This window comes from Chelmon rostratus, chromosome 19 (genome assembly GCF_017976325.1).
Source record: "Chelmon rostratus isolate fCheRos1 chromosome 19, fCheRos1.pri, whole genome shotgun sequence".
Taxonomy (NCBI): Eukaryota; Metazoa; Chordata; class Actinopteri; order Chaetodontiformes; family Chaetodontidae; genus Chelmon; species Chelmon rostratus.
The window spans coordinates 21,597,588-21,621,209 of NC_055676.1; the positions used below are offsets into that span (position 1 = coordinate 21,597,588).

At 41.9% G+C, this 23,622-nt stretch overlaps 2 protein-coding genes across 2 annotated transcripts; both read left to right on the top strand.

Moving 5' to 3' along the window:
- The first annotated feature begins 1,472 nt into the window (after window positions 1-1,472).
- LOC121622950 (GRAM domain-containing protein 2B-like) lies at window positions 1,473-8,062 on the top strand. The gene is made up of 14 exons (XM_041960034.1): window positions 1,473-1,705; window positions 2,029-2,154; window positions 2,969-3,056; window positions 3,161-3,230; window positions 3,309-3,412; window positions 3,498-3,593; window positions 3,672-3,743; window positions 4,529-4,609; window positions 4,772-4,883; window positions 5,214-5,330; window positions 5,867-5,957; window positions 6,112-6,216; window positions 6,324-6,408; window positions 7,082-8,062. The coding sequence occupies exons 1-14, from the start codon at window positions 1,611-1,613 to the stop codon at window positions 7,118-7,120; spliced, it is 1,281 nt and encodes a 426-aa protein (XP_041815968.1). The 5' UTR covers window positions 1,473-1,610; the 3' UTR covers window positions 7,121-8,062.
- Window positions 8,063-11,276: 3,214 nt separating this feature from the next.
- On the top strand, window positions 11,277-22,651 carry LOC121622826 (TNF receptor-associated factor 2-like). The gene is made up of 11 exons (XM_041959832.1): window positions 11,277-11,411; window positions 11,905-12,114; window positions 12,666-12,744; window positions 16,074-16,172; window positions 16,287-16,448; window positions 16,551-16,625; window positions 17,271-17,345; window positions 17,459-18,031; window positions 18,726-18,903; window positions 19,154-19,302; window positions 19,656-22,651. The coding sequence occupies exons 2-11, from the start codon at window positions 11,927-11,929 to the stop codon at window positions 19,872-19,874; spliced, it is 1,797 nt and encodes a 598-aa protein (XP_041815766.1). The 5' UTR covers window positions 11,277-11,411; window positions 11,905-11,926; the 3' UTR covers window positions 19,875-22,651.
- The last annotated feature ends 971 nt before the right edge of the window (window positions 22,652-23,622 follow it).

Sequence of the window (23,622 nt, forward strand, 5' to 3'; positions counted from 1 at the left end):
CTAACAATGCACAGTCGGTGCACGTGTAGATTTAATACTAATATTATTGTAAAGTCAGTCAAACTTCCCTTCATTTGGCTGTAAAAGTCATGGAGCCTCATGCTCAACATCTGTTGAAGATGTCATAGAAAAAACAAAGCGTGTGACAGAGAAACAACTCGATAAACGAACCCAGATGACTTTCCTGACGAGCCAAGTCAAACTGATGCTGTGCAGAAACTTCATTTTAAATTGTAATGATCTTAAAGGTCTCCAGAGATACCAAACATGTCAGAGTATGTAAAATGACGGACAAGACATTTAGATTATTTTCAGTTGCTGGAAGAGTGCAGGCATAAAAAAAAAACAAAAAAACATGGAGTCTTTGTATTTGAACAACTTACAGAGGAAACAAAGGCGAAAAACTGTGTTCATGCATGACTGAGTGCCAGTTCGGGGAGCCAGCATATGGCTGAGGGCCACACAGGAACACTCATGAACTTGTCTCTGGATTTGTGATTGCTCTCATGATGGCATTTAACTTTAAAGTCCTTGTGAACCAAATTGTCCCGTTTGCAGATGAGGCAGATCACATCATCTGTCCCCTGAGGTCCGATGAAGTAAGAGTTGATCGATTTTCCCTGAAACCTTCTTTTCTCCTCAGAGCTTCCCACTGGAATCGCTAACTTTAGCTAACAGCACTAGCACTGACTCTAGTCACCGTTCATAGACACCAGAATTAATGTGTGTGTTGCAGCTGGTTGAGGGCTCGTTTTAATTGGGTTAAATTCTGCTGGCTGGCTTGTGAATTTACCCCCAGGATCAATAAACTCTTATCTGATGATTTTTTATTTTTTTATTATATTTTTCATTATTAATCAGAATCTGCAACATGATTAAAATTATCAAATAGCAGAAAATGGAAATACTCAAGTGAGGTAGAAGAACCTCTAAACTGTACTAAAGCACAGTAATTGAGTAAATGTACTTAGTTACTTTCCAATGCAGATGATGCATGTGTACTTTGAGTGAGATTCACTCGCGGTGTTGCTGTTTGCTGCTGTAGGATCTGAAGGCTTCCTCCAGGTGTCTGGACGGTCACCTGAAGGTTCATCGCATCAGCTGGACTCTGTCGCCCCCTGCTGGATTTTCCTCTTGCGTACACGCTGCTGAAACGCTCGCTTGCAGGAAGTTGACTAACAGCAGAAGAGCGTTGAGCGGCTTGGACAAAACTTGCGGGTGTTTTGCCGGTGTGGAGCTGATCACGCAAAGGTTTTGCGCAAAGCTCAACCTCGCGCACGCTTTCTTTCTTTCCTTTTGTTGCATTAAAGTTATCTTTCCCGATCTCCTCTGTTTTATCAAAATGGGATAATGTATGTGTGCCAAGTTCCTCCCAGCACTCAGAAGCCGTCGGCTCCAGCAGGGGAAGTCCTCTTCCCTGTTGTTCCTGATGTTGCTCCCCGCTGCTCCCTCCCCTTTCCCGGCTCCTCCTCTGTCGGGCTGCTCGCTGCATCGAGCGATCTTCCCAAACTTTCCGTGCCAAAGCTTCCTGAAGCTTCTCTGTTTGGTTATATGTGGCGCGGGGGCGACAGCTGGAGCCGATGGGGGGAGTCGTGTAAAAAAGATAAAACATGGTTCTGATGACCGAGCAGGCGGACAGACCTCTGACCCCGTTATCCACATCGGAGCAAGTTTCCCACAAGGACTCCCGGGGGACTCGGTCGACGTGAGTCTGGATTAGATGCAGAGGAAGGCCCTGTTCGCCTTCCAGCTGAGGGCCATTCAGGCCTCTTGCATTGTGTTTGTTTGCGTGCACATCCTGCTTTTTGAATTAAAGGGCTGTGCTGACTTTTAATGGTTGCATGAGACGCGTACGTGGCACAGAAGTGGCGCAGATGGAGTCGATCTGCACCAGAAAGTTGTTGCCTTGAATGAGAGCTGATGTCGCTTTGATGTATAACTCTGCTGCACAGTTAATGCGTTATGACAGTCCTGTGCAGGTGGTTGGTGCAGGAGCAGACAGAACAGTGTCCCCTGTGATGTGTCCAGGTGTGAGGTGGAGAATGGAGGTGAGAGGAGGCAGAGGAGGCCTGGGCGGGCACCTGCATACCTCCACCTGTGTCTGGAGGCAGAGTCAGACCCCTCAGAGTGCCGGAAGAAACCAGCCAGCATGAGGTGAGGAAGGTCATACTGTCCTCTGTGTGGCTGCTCACATTACAAACCTAATAGAACAACTAAACCTGGAAGGATCAGTCCATTAATCGACAGCAATTTTTGGTTTCTAAGTAATTTTTCTAGCAAACAAAGCTCAAAGCTATTTAAAATGTGGAATCGCACATTTTTATGTTGGGGCTTTTAAAATTAAGTGGATTAGAGTTAATTGGTAATGAAAATGTAGTTAGTTGTAGCCCTATCAACCAGCAAAGTCAATATTTTTGAACTGCTAAAACAACTGGACTTAATGTAGATCCCTTAATTCTTCCTAAATCTAAACGTTCTGGTTTTTGTATGATAAGTCAGATTTTTAAAATGATAATATAAAGAATATTTTCTTTTTTAGTGATTTACTACAAGCTAAAATGATTCTAACCCTAAATAAATCTAAAGAACATTAAATCACAGCCTAAAACTGGATTCATTTGACTAAAGCTGTCAGGAGACTGTATTCTTCACAGCGCTGTAATTCCACCTAAGTGCTGTTTACAGATTTTGCTGTTGCTGTGTAAGCAGCGCTTATACAACCACAGCGACACCCACCCTGCAGCTGTCACGTCAGATGAAGCGTTTGCAATTATATTTGTCAAACATTCATTTTTGACTGATATCTATCTTTTTATATATATTTATGTAGACATGAGCATGGAATCGTGTTTTATTATGAGTTAAAACGCTGTAACTGGAGCTTTCCTATGGTAGCTGGTGAATCTTACCTGTCCTCTCCTCAGGTGTTACCTTGCTGCTTAAACGTAAACAACCTTTTACTTGTCAGGTTGAAACCTGTGGAGCAGCTTTCACCCATGCCGAGTCCGGGCGACTTCGAAACGAAGTTTGAGAGGAAGAAATCCCAGCCCAGCCACGTAGGGACGCGGTCCAATTTGACAGTTCTCACCAAACTCTGTACAAATTGTAGCCGTTTTTGCAGTTTGCATAACGAAACAAATGTCTGCTCTGTTCTTTTCAGTTATCAAAAACAAATGCTCAGTATCATAAGTTATTCAAGGAGGTCAGCAAAGACGAGATACTCAAACAAAGTAAGTTTCAGCTTCTCTGTTTCTCCCCGAGAGGCAAAGTAATATTCGATTGTTAATGAGGACTGTTTGTACCGACAGGTTACACTTGTGCGCTGCAGAGAGACATTTTATATCAGGGCAAAATGTTTGTCTCTGATAACTGGATCTGTTTCCACTCCAAAGTGTTTGGCAGAGATACAAAGGTACGATACAGCTACCTGTAATAAAGAAATGATTTCCTGATTCAGAGGTAGAAATTATAACATGCTGGTGTTTTCTCGCCTCCAGATTTCGATCCCTGTTGTGTCTGTGACGTTCATCAAAAAGACTAAAACTGCTTTACTGGTGCCAAACGCGCTTGTGATCGAAACAACAAGTTATCAGGTGAGGAGGCTGTTCAGACCATCAGGTTTTTCCTTTGTGACCTAAACATGAAAGTGACTCTCAGTGACTGTTTTCCAGCATGTGTTTGTGTCCTTCCTCTCTCGAAACACCACCTACAAGCTTCTCAAGTCCATCTGCGTTCATCTGGAGGTAAATAACGTCTGTGAAACCCTTATTTTTATGCTTTTTGTTGGAATTAAATGTTTTTTATTGTAGTGTGAACATCCGCTGAAAAAAAGAGCAGGTCTGAAAGAGTTATGAAAAACAAAAAAAATGAATCAACAACTATTTTGAAAGTTGATTAATCGCTAAAGCACCAATATTAAACATTTGCAGCTTTATATGACAGCAAGTTGAATGTGATTTGGACTGTTGGCTGGACAAAACTACAGTTTAAAAACATCACCTGGGGCTATTTTTCACTAATTTACAGTCTAAACAGTAAGAGGTTAGCTGTAAAAATGGTACAGCTCTCATGTTTGTATGCTGTATATGAAGCTATCACCAGCCGGTTAGCTTAGCTTAGCATAAAGGCTATGGAGACAAGAAGAAACAGCTAGCCTGGCTTTGTCCAAAGTCACTAAAAATCCACTGTACGCGACCTTCCTGGCAGATGGTATCAACTAGCTAGCAAACAGTGGCGTATTTAGCTGCGTATTAGCCGGACATTTCCCTTTAGGAGGTGATGGAGACCAAAACAGAGCTGCAAGGAGTATTAGCCCTGCACTCACCAAGTGGCCACAAACACGACCAAATGAATGCTAATGTTGCTCCGTACCTGCTGTTGAAACAGGCAGCTGTTTGCTAACACGTTAGCCGTAACAATTTTTCTCAGGTTGTAATATTTTAGTGTTGCGCTTGTATGCTTGTATTAAAGCAGTATTAATGCTACAAAACATGTTGAACACACTAACATGTTTGCTCTGTCGTTCCAGGTGGATAAAACCAGTAACAGCCCCGTTACCTCCTCCTGTGAGAACAGCTTCAGGGTGAAGTGCCCGTCTTCTCTTCCTCTGGTCAGTCAGCGCTCTATTCGATGTTTTTCTACAGGGTTTATTTATTTATTCATATATTTTCCATTGTGATCAAAGATCCATAGAAACGCCTTGTTCTCGTGTTATACCACACCCACTCTGCATGTGCCGTCCATTGTATATTTTCCTGTATGTGCGCTGCAGGACTTTTCTCGAGACTTCTCTGACCTCGATGGGGTTGTGCAACAAAGGCGGCAGGAGATGATGGAGAGCAGCAGCTCCGGCTCTCAAACTCCAGATTATGAGAAAATAACCGGTGTGTGCTCCACCCTCATCCCTCCATGTACACATCCACCCTCTCCAAAGCTGCTTCATGCTCACTGTCCTGTACGCACTTTGTGGGTCTTTTTGGTGCTCGGCGTGTCAGGTATCGCCGCGGCTCAGACGGTCTTGCAAATGGCTGGAGTGAAGCCAAGAGAAATTGGAGCCGTTAAGGTTTTGTTATAGTGAGGGCGGTTAACATGAAAACGGCGTTGAGCCCGTTGAGTGATGAACAACATCCTCAGCTGAAGCGCATGTTGATCTGCGAGGACGTTTGTGCGACTGTTACTAATATTTACTGGCCTCTTTCTGTTTGTTTGCGCAGACTTCACCGGCCTGCCAGGCACATTTCTCAGCGCGGTGAAGGGTGGAGAGGTTTCAGTCCACGCTGACATTCACCTCCAGACTCCCAGCCAGAAACACGGGGCCGCCGCTAAGAACGGTAGTTTAATCCTGGATCCCTCCGAGTGAAAAGCAGCTTTTCGGTACCGCTGCAGTTTGAGGTTGCAGCGGTTGCCAGAAGAAATCAGTGAAATATTATTAGTGGAAATATATGTAAGATAAATCTGTGATTACAATCTCATGTCTGCACTGATGCACTGCCAGCAGCCGATTAGCATTGGCTTAGCATAAACACTCTGCAACACAACTAGTTTTTACACTTGTTCAGATTGAATAAACAAGTGTACAACATAATGTGTGAATTAAAGAACTTCTGTTGTGCTGGTAGGCTGATTTTGTTAGCTTTGGTCAGAGCCAAAGCTAGCTGTTTCCCCCTGCTTCCAGTCTTTATGCTAAGCTAAGCTAACTGCCTCCTGCTTCATATTTACTGTACAGACATGAGAGCGGTATCAATCTTCTTAGCTTACATGTGAAAACAAATATTCCTTTTGATATTGCAGCTTGTTTATGGTACAAAAAGTTAAATTTCACCGCTGCTAGCATCTACCCGATCAATATTTTTGCTTTCCCTCATAGGCGCCGCTAAGCCGACCCGAGGAGTCCCACTCAAAGACAAACCCTCGCAGCCCGTGTCGCTTCACGCCATCCTCCTCATCTACTTGTTTTTGTGAGTTACCTTTCGTTATGTGGAATACGGGACTCCAGAGCGCTCTGAGGAGACAGGTGTCAGGTTTCCCCGACAAGTTCATTTCCATTGTTTGGGCGTGTTAGCGATTGTTCTGTATCTGTTCATCTGTTACTGTGTTTGCGCCTCTTCACAGAGTTAGTGTTCTTGTCCTGTCCTCCTGTTACATGGCTTTGAAGATTGTGGCTCTGGAGCATCGTTTGAACTCCCTGGTGTCAATGGGGGAGCACGTTCGCAACGAGTAAGAGCTGGCTTGTTGGTGAAATGTAAATTCAGGCACTCTGCCGGTGTCGGTTTGTGCAGACGTACTCCTATTTGGTCAGTGATTGAGTGCAAATCTTGTTGCAGAAACGCCGTGAGCCACAGATCCCAGAGTGAAGTGAATGCTGAGATCTATGGAGAGCTGTCGACCAACTTGTTCAAGCTGGAGAAGGTTTGTCATCGAAATGTGATGAACTGATTTGCATTAGAGGAAGTAATCTCTCATTAAAGGGAAGCTATTGACCAAAGCTGCAACAATTAATCGATTAATCATCTGTTTGTTAACTATTAAAATAATCACCAGATATTTTGATAATCAATTAGGGTTTTTTAAAGCAAAAAAAGCCTAATATCTCTGATTCCAGCTTCTTAAATTTCATTTTTTTCTGGTTTCTTTCCTCCTCTATGACAGTAATCTCAATATCTTTGGGCTTTGGACAAAATAAGACATTCGAGGACATCATCTTGGGCTTTTTTTAAACACTGATCAATATTTTTTACCATTTTTTGATATTTTCTAGAACTGACAACTAATCAGAAAATTTCCGACAGATTAATCGCCATTGAAAATGATCATTAGTTGCAGCCCTACTGCATGCGCATATTTGCTTACCACTCTCATGTCTTTATCGTAGCTTAGCATAAAGGCTGAAAACAGGGGGAAACAGCTAGCATGGCTCGGTCCAAAAGGAACAAAATCCACCTACCGGATTGAATGACCAAAATCTGAAATGTATCTTCCCACTTGTGTAATATTTATGACAGGACTGTAGTTTATAGTCAATCATGGTTTCAAATGCTTTTACTGTGCATGTTTTCAGATGTCCTTATTTTTTAAATCCTAGATTCAAAGAAACCTGCGGAAGCTACTTGAAGAGACTTAAAAGAGTTGTCTGTCGGGACAGAAGCTTAAAGTTTTAGGAGAAATGTTGGTTTATCACTGAAGAACAGCAGTGATCTGATTAGGTCATAGATCTGCTGCCAAAGCTTGAACACCTCCTACAGAAAGCTTTCTTACAATTATGTGAACTTTTAACTTAAATTGTGCAATAATTATTGATTGATTGATTGATTGATTCCTTTATTTCGAACATGTAAAAATGGCTTCTTTCCTCTTCCCACTCAGGACTCTTTCTGAACAAAGCGTTGTGTTGGAGGCTAAACTGAAGCAGCGTGTTAGTGTGTCAGTGTTAGCGTTCGTGAAGAGACTTTTAAAAGCGTCTGTGTTGTTTTTATCTGGGAGCTTTTATTTTGCATTTCACAATAGTGGGATTTTTGAGGTCCAAAGGTCTTATTTCAATGTTTCCAAACATTTCCTAAAAGGTCAACTTGTGCTGTTTATATGTTTTTTTTTTGTTAGAATTTAATTGCCAATAACTTAAAATTATGTGAAGTATATGAATAAGTCAGTTGGGTGTAATAACTTTGCTTTTATAGGCACCTACAGACAGAAACAGGGCTGTTACTTGAGTGGAGGTTTGCTGAGTGAAAACATGTTGAAACTGAGCTGAACAGGTATTTTTAATGCACATGTCCTCCAATCTGTAGCTTTTAACCATGTTCATTACAAGTTTGTTCACTTACATAATTGAAGACCTTCTCGATTTATCAGAATTCAAGACTTTCTCCTTTTTTGTGTGTGTTTTTACTTTAATCCTTGTCAGAAGTCATGGTGTTGAGTGTTTGTGCATTGAGAGAGCAGTGAGTCATTTTGAGGATCAATAATGAGCTTTGTGCCGGTGTGATGAACCCTTTCGTTTACATTCAGGTCTGTGCCTTCAGCCGCCGTGTCTGTCGCGGTCATGAAATAAATGTCTCTCGTGCTGTGTCTGCTTTGCTTTGCTTGAGAGCGTTTCTGTAGGGCTGACCTCGCAGTCAGGTGACACACCTGCAGGGCATAAACAAATGTATGCAAACAACTTCCAGGAGACTCAGATGTAATCACAACTATTAGCACGATAACAAAGGTGGCTCACGGCCGGTTGGCTGCCAGTTGGCAGCGGTGGAAGAAGAACTGGCTTTACTTCAGCGCACTGCAACAAAGTACATCTACGCATTTGCTCAAGTGGTGTATGTCAGTGCAGATTTGAGGTACTTCAGTATTTCAACTTTATACTTGTACTCCTCTAGACTCTGTGCATACATGGTTCTCAACGGACAGCCACGCTGCAAACATGATGATCTTATAGAATATGATGCATCACTGTAGATTAAACCAGCCAACAGTAAATAAAGTAATTCAAATGAGCTCAACCTGAAACATCTACAGCAGTAAAATGAAACATCCACATTAATGCTGAGCGTTTACTTAAATAAGCTTTTGAATGTTGGCTCTGAAGGATCGGAATTTTCCTTCCACTACTGGATTACTACAGTAAAAGGAACAATACAACAGTGTGAAAGTGCGTGAATAAATTAAAGAAAAGTGGTGTGTGTGAATAAAAGGAGTCACACAAAAAGTCACTTTTCATGTAAAGCTGCCATTTATTTGCCATTTATTACATTAAATTCTTGATTTGGATCCCCATTAGCTTCCACGTGTTGATGCTTGGCTTCTGCACGGCACAATAACAGTAAAAAGTGAACAATCAGTCACATAGTGTCAACAAACAAGTGAAATGACTTTCACCTCTCCTCAGTTTTTATCATAACCAAATCTACCTATAGGACGGAAAATGAGGCACATTATTGCCGTCATGATTGGCGGATGTGTTGCTGATGAATAATAGTTATCATAAGGTGGCGCAGTTCGTTCTGGGTGAAGTTTGAAGTTTGGTTTTCAGGTTGGATGCAAGATGAATGCTAGCAAGCTGGATGCAAGCAGGCCGGGATGCAGTTTCTTGAACTTGAGGCTGCCTCCAAAAGTGAGTCAATCCCCATAGACCCCCATATTAAAATGGCCAACTTTACAGCAGAAATGAACATGATTACAGCCTAGTACAGAACAACAGTTTTGGTCTGTATAGCGTTGTAGCTATAGCTAACCTGTACGTGACAACTGTACGGGGGAAGGATTTTCACATAACTCGTTTAAAGTATATTATGGCTTAAAGTTGAGCAAAACTGCAACCAGGCTTCATTCTGCCCGCCTCAGCTCCACCCACGCTCCACCTCCTCAACATTTTGGGATTAGCTGGGAATTTGGTGGAGTCATGGGATGCCAGGATGCCAACGGCACGCTAAAAAATGCTAAAAGATCCCACTGTGTCCATTTTCTATCAGCAAAGATCACCGGCTCTTCCTCATGAATACCGTCTTTGTGTCTCGGTCAGACGAAGTCGTTCACATTGTGACTCTTCTTCAGCTTCCAAACATAAACCTGGTGTGTGCTCTGGTTCAGTCTTTCTTCTCTATCTGCTCCTCTTCACTCCCACTCTGCGCTGACTCATCTTCATGTTTTTCAGCTCCTGGTTTTTTTCTTTCTGTGTCATTTTAAAATATCTGAGTGGCTTATGTGAACGTTTGTCGTGCATCAAACAATCTGGAATGAAAACGAGTCAGAAACACAAAAAGCTCAGGACGTGGACTGTCACAGGCTGGTGATCACATGTCACCTCAGGTTTCAGGTTAAAGCACATGAGATGGTAACGTACACCTGTGTGGACGCCTGTATCTGAACATCTGTATAATAAGAAGCTAATCCAGTGCAAAGGCCCGACTGTGGTGTACAGACAGAGTTTATGTTCTGGAGGATGATGTATGATGTGTATGATGTTGTAAAGATGGTTTTGAAATAAATAATTTATTAACCATTAATAAAGTCAACAGTTCCAACTTATATGTATTCATCTGGAATTTTGAGGTACTTGTACTTTACTTGAGTATTTTCATTTCATGCTGCTTTATTCTTCTACTCGACAGCAATTCAGTGGGAAATATTGTACTTTTTACTCTACTACATTTATCTAAGTTACTTTTCAGATTAATGTTATTAACACAGAATATTACTAATGAATGACGATGTATTATTATAAATTAAGCCATAGATTAGCATGTAAAACAGCTAAAATTAGCTCCACCTTCAAAAGCTGCAACATTAAAATGATGAACACATGAATGCATCAATAATTATGATCCAAAAACATAATATGTATGATTCTGAAATGGGTCACTCTGTGTAATGAGTACTTTGACCTTTGATGCTTTTGGTATATTTTAATACTAATAATTTTGTACCTTTATTTAAGCAATGATTTGCAACAAAGTATTATACTTTGGTATTGCTATTTTTACTTGAGTAAAAGAGTTCTTCTTCCACTACAAACACTTTGCCTGATCGTTCCCTATAAATATAAACACTGCTGCAAAGTAAAAACTTGAGTACAATTTTGAAGTGATTGTACTTTACTTCTACTATTTCAGATTTAACTTACTTTGTAGATTCACAGTAATAATGCAAAGTAAAATATGCTCCAGGGTTAAATAAGGGAGGAATTTAGAAGCTAGCAGTGTGTAAAGTTAGTAAAATTCCTCCACCTTTACCAACTGCAACGCTGGCATGATCTACCACGATGAGTACTTTTACTTCTGGTAGCTATATTTTGATACTTTTGCAGCACATTTTGAATGCAGTACTTTAACTTACAGCAGAGTATTTCTGCACTGTGATGCTGCTGTTTGCACTGAGGTAAAGGGCCTGAATACTCCTTCCACCACTTAATAAAGGATGCCTCATTGTACCCTTTGTACTGTATAGAAATAAATGTGTGGAAACGGTCAACGCATTTCGTACTGAAGATGCAACACAGTGTGTTCAACAGCGGAGGAAAGACAGATAAAAAGAAGCAGGAAGCAGGAAAAAACAGATGCATGTAATGTGCATTTATAGATTCTCCTCTCTGGATGTTTGTTGTGCTCTCACAACAAAGCAGCCCGCCCACTCTGGAGTTTTGAACCAATGACATGCACGCCTCCACACCTCGTCTGCCTATCAACCCGTGTCCAGCCCACTGCATGACGTAACACCCAGTCTGGAAGTGCAATGGCGATATTGGACAATAACAGCCATCGCTTTTTGGGGACCACATCTATATTATGTGGCTAACGTTGAAGAAAACACCTCCAGTCGGCTGCGGAACCACACAGAACATCGGCACACGGCGCGAGCGACGACCTGCGAGCGGGAAGGTGATATCGCAGCCCGCGCACGCGATGACAGTTTAGACGAAAACGCAGGTAAGTGCAAACTCCGGTGGTTGCGTTTGCAAAAGCGTTTCCAGTAAATGGTCTCTGGCATCCAGCGAGCTTGAGATTTGAAAGGGGCGTGGCGGCGTGCTGGGTACCACTTCTGACTAAAGGATGCTGATAGCTTAGCAACAGGGAGGCAGGGAGAAGGAAGCAGAGCAGAGACAATGGATGTGCGGCGTGTCAGCATCGTTGCTGGGTAGGCTGAGCTGAGCCTGTGTCGTTTGAGAAGGAAGAGAGGATCATCATCAGTTTGTGCCAGGTCGACCACAAGGAGCCATGGATGGGGGGGTGGAAATGTAAACAAAGGGTGTGGGCCTCTCAGCTGGCCTGTGATGCTCTGCCACAGAGAGGAACCATTACTGCTCCTCTGAGCAGGAACGTGGAGCACAGTCATGTCTGATGGCTCACACTCCTCCCTCAGCTCTTCTATAACTGTTGCACCAACATGAAGTTCTTCTTCACGCCTCGCTTCCCTCCCCAGGTGTGACGCGTGAACAGGCACCATGGCCACGCAGGAGCCGTCCCCCCCCTCGTCCATGGAGAGCAACAAACCCGGCTTCCCCAAGAAGATCCTGGGCAACAAGCTGGAGGACAAGCACCTGTGCAACTGCTGTCACAACATCCTCCGACGACCGTTTCAGGCCCAGTGTGGACATCGCTTCTGTTCCTACTGCTTCAACAGGACCGTGAGGTGGGGGCCGCTTACTCTGTGTGTAGATGAAGTACAACTCGTTATACCACAGTGTAGAAATACTCAAGTCGTGCATGCATGAATTTTGAGTAAAAGTACAGAAATATTAGCATTGAAATGTAGTGAAAGTGCTCATTGAGCAGAGTGGCCCTTTTCAGAATATTACAGCATATTATTGGATTATAGGTACTGATGCTTTAATGTGTTCATCACTTTAATTTTGCATTTGGCGATATAAATGACTTTATATATGGCTGAGTAGTTTTTTATCTATAATAATACATGATCATTTATTGGCTGAATTATATTTGGTATTAGTAATCTGAAATCTAAATGCAACTAATGTAAAATAAATGTAATTTAATATTTCACTCTGAGTCGTAGTGAAGTAGGAGCAAAAATTAGAGATACTCAAGTAGAATACTACCTCAGATTTGTACTTAAGGACAGTACTTGAGTATGTGTACTTAGTTACTTTCCACTGCTGGGTACCTGATGTGTGTATATTTTGCATTTGCAGTTGATCAGCGTATGATGTTGTTTTATTGCAGTAATGGACCCCAGAAATGCAACGCCTGCATTAAAGAGGATATTTTTGAGGAGCCCACGTCGATTCTGAAACAAGGATGTGTGAGTGTTCACAGATTTTCATCTTCACAACTGTCTTCAGTTTAATTTTTTGTTGAATTAAAGTGTATTTCTCGATATGGATCATACACATAATGGGCCTCATGGCATCTCAGGAGTATTTTAATCAAAGTGGTCAGAATTCTGGAGTTTCGCAAAGCCCGAACTGACGTCTTCACATGTCGTATTCCGTCCGACCAACAGTCCAAACGTATTCAGTTCACTGTACGATGCAAAGAAACGCAGCACATCTTCACATTTGAGCTGCTGGAAGCAGAATGTGTTTGTCATTGTTTCAGCTTTACTTGGAATATGCATGTAAATAATAATAATAACTCAGTCTCAGTTTATCTTTGACCATTTCTATACATTTTCAGTTTCATTTTAACCAGTCTCAGTTTCACTTTGACCAGTTTTAGTTTTATTTTGACCAGTTTGAACCTGTCTCAGTTCCATTTTGACCAGTTTTAGTTTCATTTTGACCAGTTTTAATCAGTCTCAGTTTAATTTTAATCAGTCTCAGTTTCATTTTGACTAGTTTTAGTTTTATTTTGACCGGTTTGAACCAGTCTCAGTTTAATATTGACCAGTTTGAACCAGTCTCAGTTTGATATTGACCAGTTTGAACCAGTCTCAGTTTCATTTTGACCAATTTTAGTTTTGTTTTGACCAGTTTGAACCAGTCTCAGTTTCGTTTTGACCAGTTTTAATCAGTTTTAGTTTAATTTTGACCAGTTTGAACCAGTCTCAGTTTCGTTTTGACCAGTTTTAATCAGTTTTAGTTTAATTTTGACCAGTTTGAACCAGTCTCAGTTTCATTTTGACCAGGTTTAGTTTTATTCTGACCTGTTTGAACCAGTCTCAGTTTAATATTGACCAGTTTGAACCAGTCTCAGTTTCATTTTGACCAGTTTTAGTTTTGTTTTGACCAGTTTGAACTAGTCTCAGTTTCATTTTGACCAGTTTTAGTTTTGTTTTGACCAGTTTGAACCAGTCTCAGTTTCGTTTTGACCAGTTTTAATCAGTTTTAGTTTAATTTTGACCAGTTTGAACCAGTCTCAGTTTCATTTTGACCAGTCTCAGTTTCGTTTTGACCAGTTTGAACCAGTCTCAGTTTCGTTTTGACCAGTTTGAACCAGTCTCAGTTTAATATTGACCAGTTTGAACCAGTCTCAGTTTCATTTTGACCAGTTTTAGTTTTGTTTTGACCAGTTTGAACCAGTCTCAGTTTCGTTTTGACCAGTTTTAATCAGTTTTAGTTTCATTTTGACCAGTTTGAACCAGTCTCAGTTTCATTTTGACCAGGTTTAGTTTTATTCTGACCTGTTTGAACCAGTCTCAGTTTAATATTGACCAGTTTGAACCAGTCTCAGTTTCATTTTGACCAGTTTTAGTTTTGTTTTGACCAGTTTGAACTAGTCTCAGTTTCATTTTGACCAGTTTTAGTTTTGTTTTGACCAGTTTGAACCAGTCTCAGTTTCGTTTTGACCAGTTTTAATCAGTTTTAGTTTAATTTTGACCAGTTTGAACCAGTCTCAGTTTCATTTTGACCAGTTTTAGTTTTGTTTTGACCAGTTTGAACCAGTCTCAGTTTCGTTTTGACCAGTTTTAATCAGTTTTAGTTTCGTTTTGACCAGTTTGAACCAGTCTCAGTTTCATTTTGACCAGGTTTAGTTTTATTCTGACCTGTTTGAACCAGTCTCAGTTTAATATTGACCAGTTTGAACCAGTCTCAGTTTCATTTTGACCAGTTTTAGTTTTGTTTTGACCAGTTTGAACCAGTCTCAGTTTCGTTTTGACCAGTTTTAGTTTTGTTTTGACCAGTTTGAACCAGTCTCAGTTTCATTTTGACCAGTTTTAGTTTTGTTTTGACCAGTTTGAACCAGTCTCAGTTTCGTTTTGACCAGTTTTAATCAGTTTTAGTTTAATTCTGACCTGTTTGAACCAGTCTCAGTTTAATATTGACCAGTTTGAACCAGTCTCAGTTTCACCTTGACAGTGTTAACCACTCCACAGGATCCACAGACTTTCTGTTTCTCTCAGCAGTGTTTCCAGATGTTTGTGAGTCCAGCGTGTCAGGCCCACTGTTTGTAGGAGTTTCTTCACATACAAACAGTAAAAGATCATCAGGTGGATAATTGATGCTAAAACTTGTTTAACCTTCACTTCGGGGATAGCGCTCACTGTAACATTGTCATACTAGAGCTTTAATCAAGCACAGCACCAGAGTCAGTGAAAGCACCATTGCAGTAATGGAAAAGTACTCAGGCAAAGTATTATCAGCAAAGTGCAGTATTTAAGTATTGAAAGTACTCATTCTCAGAGAGTAGCTCTGTGACTGATATATTAATTTATGTGACAGATTATTAATACTGAAGAATCAATGTCAGAGCAGCATTTTACTCTTGTAGCTGCTCCAGGTGGAGCTCGTTTTCACTACTTTGTACACAGTTAGCTAGCATATTCCAGTGGTTCCCAATGCAGGGGTTGGGGCCCTCCAAAGGGTCACCAGGTAAATCTGAGGGTTCATGAGATTATTATGGGATTAATGATTCGGAAAGAAAAAAAAAGTTCTGATACACAAATTTATTTACATTTTCAGGACTTTTCTTTCATCTTTTCTTTTTTAATTTGACCTCTTTGAGTCTCAAGCAGTTATTTAAATGAAATGATCTGATTTTGGAGAGGAAATATTTCTGAAACATGACAAAGAGTGAGCTCTTTGTCATGTTTCAAAGAGCTCGTTAAGAAGAACACGGGTTAAATCTTTAAAGAAACTTTTTATTTAACAATCTTATGATATGATTTTGGAAAAGATTCATCTGAGAGCATCTGAAAATGCAGTGGAGTGGAAAAATAAAGTAGCATGACGGCAATATTCCTGAACAAATACCTCAAAATAGCAAATGTACCCTGTTACTCTTAACCATTGGCGTCTGGGCGTCTGTTTATCTTATCTTATATATTCCACACTCAACATGTGCAAACTGGACAAGAAATATCTTTCATTCCTCGCAACCGTGGATGAGAATGAACTCGCCTGTCCGACATTTCCGGCTCACTGCAGCCACAGTTTTGGCTTTGAAGGCTTGTTCAGACCAGGAGCGGAAAAAGCTGCCTCATGCTTTATTTGTGAGCAGACATGCAGGACAAATGCAGCTGCTCGTGATTCCTTCGTCTCAATGCACTCCTGAAAACACACGCTCACGCTTAAAGGACCCCCAGCTGATCACACGGCCTGCATGCACGCAGCTAGAGCTGCTTTCCTCAACATTAATAATCCGATGAGGCCGTGTGGCAGCACATCCTTTTGTTTTCTGCTGTTTTTTCAGGCTTTTCCTGACAACGCGGTCCGAAGGGAAGTTGAACACCTTTCAGCTGTGTGTGTGAATGAAAGCTGCACTTGGAAAGGCACCATTAAAGAGTATGAGGTGAGGTGACTCTGACCCATGACTTCTTGTTTGCTTCGATTTATCTATGTTTTGTTGTGTTTCTATGCAGACCGTGGCGGCTCCCAGCACGCCTTGAACTCTACTTTTTTACAGCTAAACCACGAGGGCAAGTGTGAGTTCATGATCATCCCCTGCCCCTCCTGCAAAGAACATATTCGCTTCAACGAGCAGGAGCGCCATAACGAGCGAGAGTGCCCGGAGAGAACGCTCAACTGCAAGTACTGCAAGGAGCCGTTTCACTTCAAGAACATCAAGGTTAGACATGATTTATTTAGACCTGCGAGGATGCTAAGTGGCCTGGAGCCGCCCATCACAGCAGCTGCTTGCGTGTCATTAAAAGAAACTTTTGTTTTTCAGGCACATGATGAGATTTGTCCCAAGTACCCGATGATCTGTGAAGGCTGCGCCAAGAAGAAAATACCCAGAGAAAAGGTACATCTGTAAACAGCGTTCAGACAAACAGCCTCATGTAGCTGCTCATCCCCAGTTTGTGCCTCCCGTGTGTCGTGATTATGTTGAAGTCACAGAGCTGAACGTGTTTTTCCCTGAAAGACATAAACTTGGAAAGCTTTGAAAACCACTCGAAGAGCGCTGCTCTCAGGGTTTTTCCAGAGTCCTCGAAGACTCTTCCAACCATCTGGATGAAAACATAAAACAGAGATTTTAGCCTGTTTTGCAAAGATTTGATTCTATTTTCTTGAAATTACCTCTCTCGTTGTTAAAAACATGCTGTTTTTGTATGAAATTAAAAGAAAAAAAACATCAAGTAATCTCAGTATAACTTCATTTTTGGCTTCCATCTTTGTTTGGGTCAGGAAAAAGACACGACTTGGAAAACAGGGTTAAAAATGTTTTTTATCATGCAACTGACGTCAGATGACAGATGCTGTAGGAGTCTGTAAATATCCTATAAACTGTTCTGGGTTCATCAAAGATCAGCAGGTATATTTTTCAGACCTGCTGACCCTCAGCTCTGTAAACTTGAATTTAAAGACAATAAATGAGAGGCACAAACTGCAGTTAGCAGCTCGTATGCTAAATACGCTAATAATACTTTTTATTGTTTTGTTTTTTCAGTATGTGGATCATATTAAGTTCTGCAGCAAATTCAGAACTCCGTGTCGATTTCACGTGGTGGGGTGTGATATGTCTGTAAGTAGCCTGATTGTCCTCTTAATGATCACTTTCTTACACATTCAGATTAGGGACTGTATGAAAATAAGAGGTGCACATCACGTCTTTTGCATTTTCGCCTGTTCTCACAGGTGGAAAAGGAAAAGATTCATGACCACGAGCGCGCCTACGCCTACGAGCACCTCAATCTGTTGCTGCACTACATTATGGGCATGAAAGTGAGCATGGAGGGCCTGCAGCCCCAGGGACTGGAACTAGCTGGACACAAACTGGTGGAACTCCAACAGTCCCTCAGAGAGCTTGAGGCCAGAGTCTCCCAGCTTAGCACCACCTCCTCTGGGCCTCCCGTGCAGGGAGCCGCCGCCGCCGCCTCCTCCTCATCCTCCAGCTCCGGTCCTCCTGGTCCACCCGCTTCAGCTCCCCTCCCTCCGCCGCCCACTCTGGCTCCCACTCTGTCTGTGTCGACCTCCTTCACCCCCCTGCCCAGCTCGGTGGGCGCGGCTCTGGAGCTCCAGCTCCACAGCGAGAAGACCAAGGTGGTCGAGCTGGGTCGCAGGTGCACGGAGCTGGAAGTTAAAGCCGGCACGTTTGAAAATGTGGTGTGTGTCCTGAACAGAGAGGTGGAGAGGTTCGCCACCACCATGGAAGCCAGCAACCGTCAGCACAAACTGGACCAGGACAAGATCGAGGCTCTGAGTAACAAGGTTGGGCTGGAGTGGAAGTGAACCATAACTGCAGCTGACATCAAAAATCACACCCCTTCCTCATGGAGTCATAACTCAGTCAAATCTGAACACACAGATACGATGCACATATTTTTATATTCAGTGCAACTTACACTTGTTTATATATAATCATCTGAGATGTTCTTCAAGAATGAACACCCATAAATCTGCTAAAAAACACAGAAAAAGATGCTCCTTATAACTGCAGAACTTGCCTGAGAATCTTCACATCTTTAAGTTTTCTTCAGTATCAAAGTAATCCAGTGATAGTTGTCTGTAAATGCATGAATACACTGAAAATAGCAACTGCTAATTGCTAATTCGGCATACATTTTATGGTGCCAGGTGCTAAGATGTAAAGAAACATGGGCTAAAAACACAGTGCTCGTAGCCCTCAGCGTTACTCACTGAAGCCATAGTGATTATACTTCCTGTTTACATGCACCAAAGCATTGTGGGAATGTAGTTCCAAAGCTTTAAATGCTCATCCCCCAAATGGAAGTAAAATAAAGTAGAATAATAAAGGTGACAAAATCCATTCACGTGGACTTTTTTCATCTGATATTCCTGTAACACTTCTCTAACCATTTATAGGCAGATATTTGATGTACAATATATGGCATAATGAAGAACTTGTGATCTTGTTAAAGCACACCTTGTGTTTGTTTGCCAGGTGCGACAGCTGGAGAGGACGGTGGGGCTGAAGGACCTAACGGTAGCTGAGATGGAGGGTCGGCTGAGGGAAATGTCTGCCACCACCTTTGATGGCGTCTTTGTCTGGAGGATCTCTGATTTCGCCAAAAAGAGACAGGATGCCATCGCAGGTCGAGCCCCCGCCATGTTTTCACCAGGTAATGGATTGTATAATATATAGGTAGGTCATCCAGAAGGGACCAAAGGACAGTCACATCTGGTCCAAAATGCAGTTGACCCAAACAGGATGCCCGTGTTTACACAGATCAACACACAAACTCGAGACATGAGGTCCTCTGTATTCTTGGACCCAGGGACAGGTCCTGCTTACCAGAACCGAAGTTAACCCTCATTACAGAAGCCTCACTACCTGCATATGACTGAAGCAGAATTCCTCTTTCCTCTCAGCCTTCTATACCAGTAAGTACGGCTACAAGATGTGTCTGCGGATCTACCTGAATGGAGACGGGACAGGGCGCGGCAGCCACTTGTCCCTGTTCTTTGTGGTGATGAGGGGACTGAGTGACGCTCTGCTCAAATGGCCTTTCAACCAGAAGGTAGACGACCCACAGACAGATATTTACTGACAGGTTTTAGACTCTAAACAGTCAAATTGTGTTTTACCAGGATGCAACAGTAACAAAGAACATGCTGAAAATGACATGTTTGGTCTCATGAATTTAAGGTGGCAAATTAAAGATCCAAATCTTCAACCTGTATTCCAGGTTCAGCAGCAGGAAACACTTCCCTTCGCACTCCTTGTTGTTTAAATGTTGTGTAAGTTTTTACCCTGATAGACTTAGTGGACGTTCAGGCCCAAAACAGGCAACCGATGTCCAGTTAGAGTAGCAGATTAAAGCTTAAAAGATGCCAAAACGCTGCATAATGGTTAATTCTATCTTATTTCCAGGTGACGCTGATGCTGCTGGACCAGAGCAACAGGGAGCACATCATCGACGCCTTTCGACCCGACGTCACTTCCTCTTCCTTCCAGAGACCCGTGAGCGAGATGAACATCGCCAGCGGCTGCCCGCTCTTCTGCCCGCTCTCCAAGCTCGATGCCAAGAACTCTTACATCCGCGACGACACCATCTTCATCAAAGCGATCGTGGACCTCACCGGCCTCTAGATGGCTCCACGGGGTGGTACAGTTTGGCAACCAGGCAGCTCTGTGACCATTAAGGCTTTATTTTGGCTCAGTCGTGGTCCCTGTAGGGCTCTGTTCAGGCATCTTGCTGTCCCCTGCGGCTTTAGGGAGACAAACATGCTTGCAACTGTACGCTGCATGTGGCTGCAGTTTGCTCCGTCCAGACGGCGCCGGCATCGTCACATCTGGCGGTCTCGATTCGAGAGCCGCCGTCATTGCTGCACTTTTTTTGGGTGCAAAACTTTTTTTTTTGACATCGCCACACCGCTCCCATGGTGATAAAACGTCACTTCAGTTGTGGCACACACAAGTTTTGAGTTAAAGGACACAGAAGCAAGCAGCAGTGCAGCACGGTCAGTGCAGCGTTGAAGTAGAAGCAGAGATGTCGAGGCTACGATGCAGTGAAAAGGGTGAATAGCGCCTTTTGTTTTGGCTCCTGCGGCACGTTTGAAGACTTGGGATGCTGCAGAGCGCGCAGACCGTGTTAGAAGAGGATTGTAGATTACAGATAGTTGATGTGATCATTCTGGTGTCACTGTAGGAAGCTGGCAGTAGACTTTGAATAGAGTTAGAGCATGGCTTGGTGCAGTTTTTTGCTTTTTCTTGCAGGTTGTGGATATTGTGAGCTTCTCAATTCCAGTGTCGAGTGAATTTGCATAGACAAACGTGGAGTTATGTTACGAATAAGATTACAGGCATTTTTTTGCGCAAAGTGCATGCCGCTGGCGTTTTCAGTATGAAATTGCTCCTCCCTGAGCTTTATGAAGGTTCCTCGTTTGTTGTTAAACTTGTTAGTGAATTAGCCATCCGTGATGGTGGACATTGCCTGCATGTCTTTGGAACCAGGCTATTTACGTGTAAAGTTAGTGTTGCGTATTTGTTCCTATTAGGGGTCGGTGGTTCTGATTGGTGGTTTGGTACATCTGTGGAAGATACAGTGGAGTTACCAAGGAGACAGGGCAGCTTGCCAGTCAAGCCTGAGGCATAAAACTTACATGTGTTTTTGTCTCTGACAAACGTACATAGCTGGAGTTTTCCCCAGGATATGCTCACTAGCTCACATCTCAACACATAGTACTGTGCCCCACCACAGATTGAGGTTAACACAGATTCCACGAAATGAAGGAATTGTCCGTTCCTTGTTTTCTGTCCATACAGTATCCCGTGCATATGTGTTTCTGCTGCTCTGAGATAGAATACTGATGTGAATCTAATATATATGTTGGTGCAAATATACGTTTGGTAAATGTGTGTGGAGGTTGAGAGGATGAAACAAGGTGAAATGTCGTACTTTGTTGAAGGTCACGGGCCGTTATTGACATTATTTATTGCAGATTGATGTTCAGTGCAGCCCCAGATTTCTCTTTAAACTTTCAACGTGCTCTCACTGATTTCCAATAAGGCACCACAAATCCACGTCATGTTCAAACCGACATGTAATTTTTCCATGCGTCCACCAGAGACTGCTGTTGTACTTACTTAGCATGCATGCTGAGGTTTTTAAGGTTCACGCTGGCCTGTTTGAAAACCAGTCTCGACCTGTATTGAAGCCTCTCTGTGCATGGGAGGCTTCAATTCATACTCACTATGGAGTTTCACATCGGTTTACTCCGTGAGCCACGTGTGAAAGCATTTATTTGTATTTGTTTGGATGACAATACGTAATCATAGAATAGTTATTATGTTATAACTGGCGCTGCATCTGTTCAACAGGAGCACCTGCCTATATTCATAGCAATTTATAAAGATGTATCTTTCATATCATAATGTTGAAATAATCTATATATCAATGTTAATATACACAAGATGTTATAATAAACATAGTATTACTGAATACCTTATTAATTCTATATCTATATACCAGCTTTTTGTTTGTCAAGATGGTTTGAACAGGCCAGGACAACCCCTTTGTGCAGTAAGGACTTATGATTCCTTCTAGAGTGCAATATATGATCACGTCTGTTAGACTTTGACGACACCTTGGCTTTAAGGGTTTACAGAGGTCATTCTCGACTTGTTTGTTTACATTACTCATCGTGGCGCTGAAGAACTGCAACCGATTTTGAACTCTCCAAGGAAAAATGGTGCTTTCCTTGTCATTAAGCATACGCTACTTGATCATCTCAAGTCAGCAGCTCTTCATGAAGCTAAGCTGATTTTTAGAAAGACCATTTTAATGTTGAGGAATTCATGCTATAAGTGGGTCTCTGCTCTTAAAAACTTTCCAGTGAAGACGGAGCATGTAATAAGTAGGATTACATGAACTTTTTAAACCTTGAGTGTTCTTGTAATGTGCCAAAATCAAATATTACCTCCATGTACTAACAAAGTTGTATTGCAAGTTGTATTTTATGTTCTATGCTAAAATATGGTGCCAAATACGTTTATAATTAAGTTTGTGCTGCGTGTGTGTGTGTGTGTGTGTGTGTGTGTGCGTGTGCAAGCGTGCCATTTTAATATGATGCATTGGTCACTTCTTCTGTAAGCACCAGAGATAATTAATACTGTCCCATGAAACTGTCCTCAAATTACAGATCCTCCCAAGGTTTTCTGAATGTAAGCTTTAATTCAGCTGTTTCTTTTTCTGTCTAAAAACACAACAGCAGTTCTGTAATGTGATGCAGTTGACTTGAACCGACTTTATGTGTGCACTTTGTATCGGTTGTGTGTCCAAACAGGGTATTTTGTTGAGTGATTTATGTACCTTGAAATCAGAGCCATATATATTCTGATGTTGATTATTGATGTATTATGCTAAAAAGGACATGCAGTATGTATTAAAGTTTGCTGGTTTCAGCTTGTTGATTCTTTTTTTAATGTTATTTAGTAGAAAGCTACTCACTAGGAGTGTTGGGAGAAGTAATTAGATCCTTTATTTAACAGAAAGTACCAGTACAACAATCTAAAAATATTCATTTACAAGTCATTCAAAGTCCTACTTAAGTGAAAGAGCAGAAATATTCTAAGCAAAATACACTTAAATTATCAAAAGTAAAACTACTCATTATGCAGAAAAATGGCCCCTTACACTGATATGCTCCCACACATGACATTATTGAATTGCTAATAGTGATGCATGAATGTGTACACAGCATTTTACTGTTGTAGGCAGAGACAGTTTTAACTATTTTTTATACAATTACAAGAAAAAAGAAGGAAAAACTGCACAAATTTGTCTGCATTTTTCTGACTGACATTTTTCCTGTTTTTAAGAAATGTTGGATCATTTTACTGCTTTGACCTCAAACTGTTATGGAAATTAAACCTTCTCAGGAAAGTACCTCAAAATTGTACAAAAGTACTTGTGTAACTGTATTGTTACCTCCAACCACTTCTCACTAGAGGGCACTATGGGTCCCTGAATGATTGGCAGAAACTCCTGCCCGGCTGAAGTTGCACACCATGAAAACAGGGTCATTGTACTTTTATGGGCACTGTAATTTAGGAGCTATCTGCATTTTTAGACAGATCAACTATAGATCAACCATTACTGGAAGTGAACTGCTGGGACATGTTTATAAAAAGAATAAAGTGGACACACAGGGCAGTCTGACCCTCAAAACAACGCTGCATTGTACACAGCCAAGTGCCGCTAATTTAAAGAGAAGTGTTAGGTTTTTCTGCAAATGCTCAAAGACAGAGCTGCTTTATAGGAACTAACTGTCTAACTGTCTAGCACATGAAGCTTGTGGGTGAGTCGCAGACGCAGAGTGCTTCATCTTTGCAGGAT

Bases quoted from the DNA above. Each gene is read 5' to 3' on its own strand.
- LOC121622950 (XM_041960034.1), top strand. From the start codon at position 1,611: ATGGTTCTGATGACCGAGCAGGCGGACAGACCTCTGACCCCGTTATCC. The intron at 3,057-3,160 runs GTAGGGACGCGG...TGTTCTTTTCAG, and splicing joins AGAAATCCCAGCCCAGCCAC to TTATCAAAAACAAATGCTCA. The intron at 4,884-5,213 runs GTGTGTGCTCCA...TTGTTTGCGCAG, and splicing joins AGATTATGAGAAAATAACCG to ACTTCACCGGCCTGCCAGGC.
- LOC121622826 (XM_041959832.1), top strand. From the start codon at position 11,927: ATGGCCACGCAGGAGCCGTCCCCCCCCTCGTCCATGGAGAGCAACAAA. The intron at 12,745-16,073 runs GTGAGTGTTCAC...CTGTTTTTTCAG, and splicing joins CGATTCTGAAACAAGGATGT to GCTTTTCCTGACAACGCGGT. The intron at 17,346-17,458 runs GTAAGTAGCCTG...CTGTTCTCACAG, and splicing joins TGGTGGGGTGTGATATGTCT to GTGGAAAAGGAAAAGATTCA.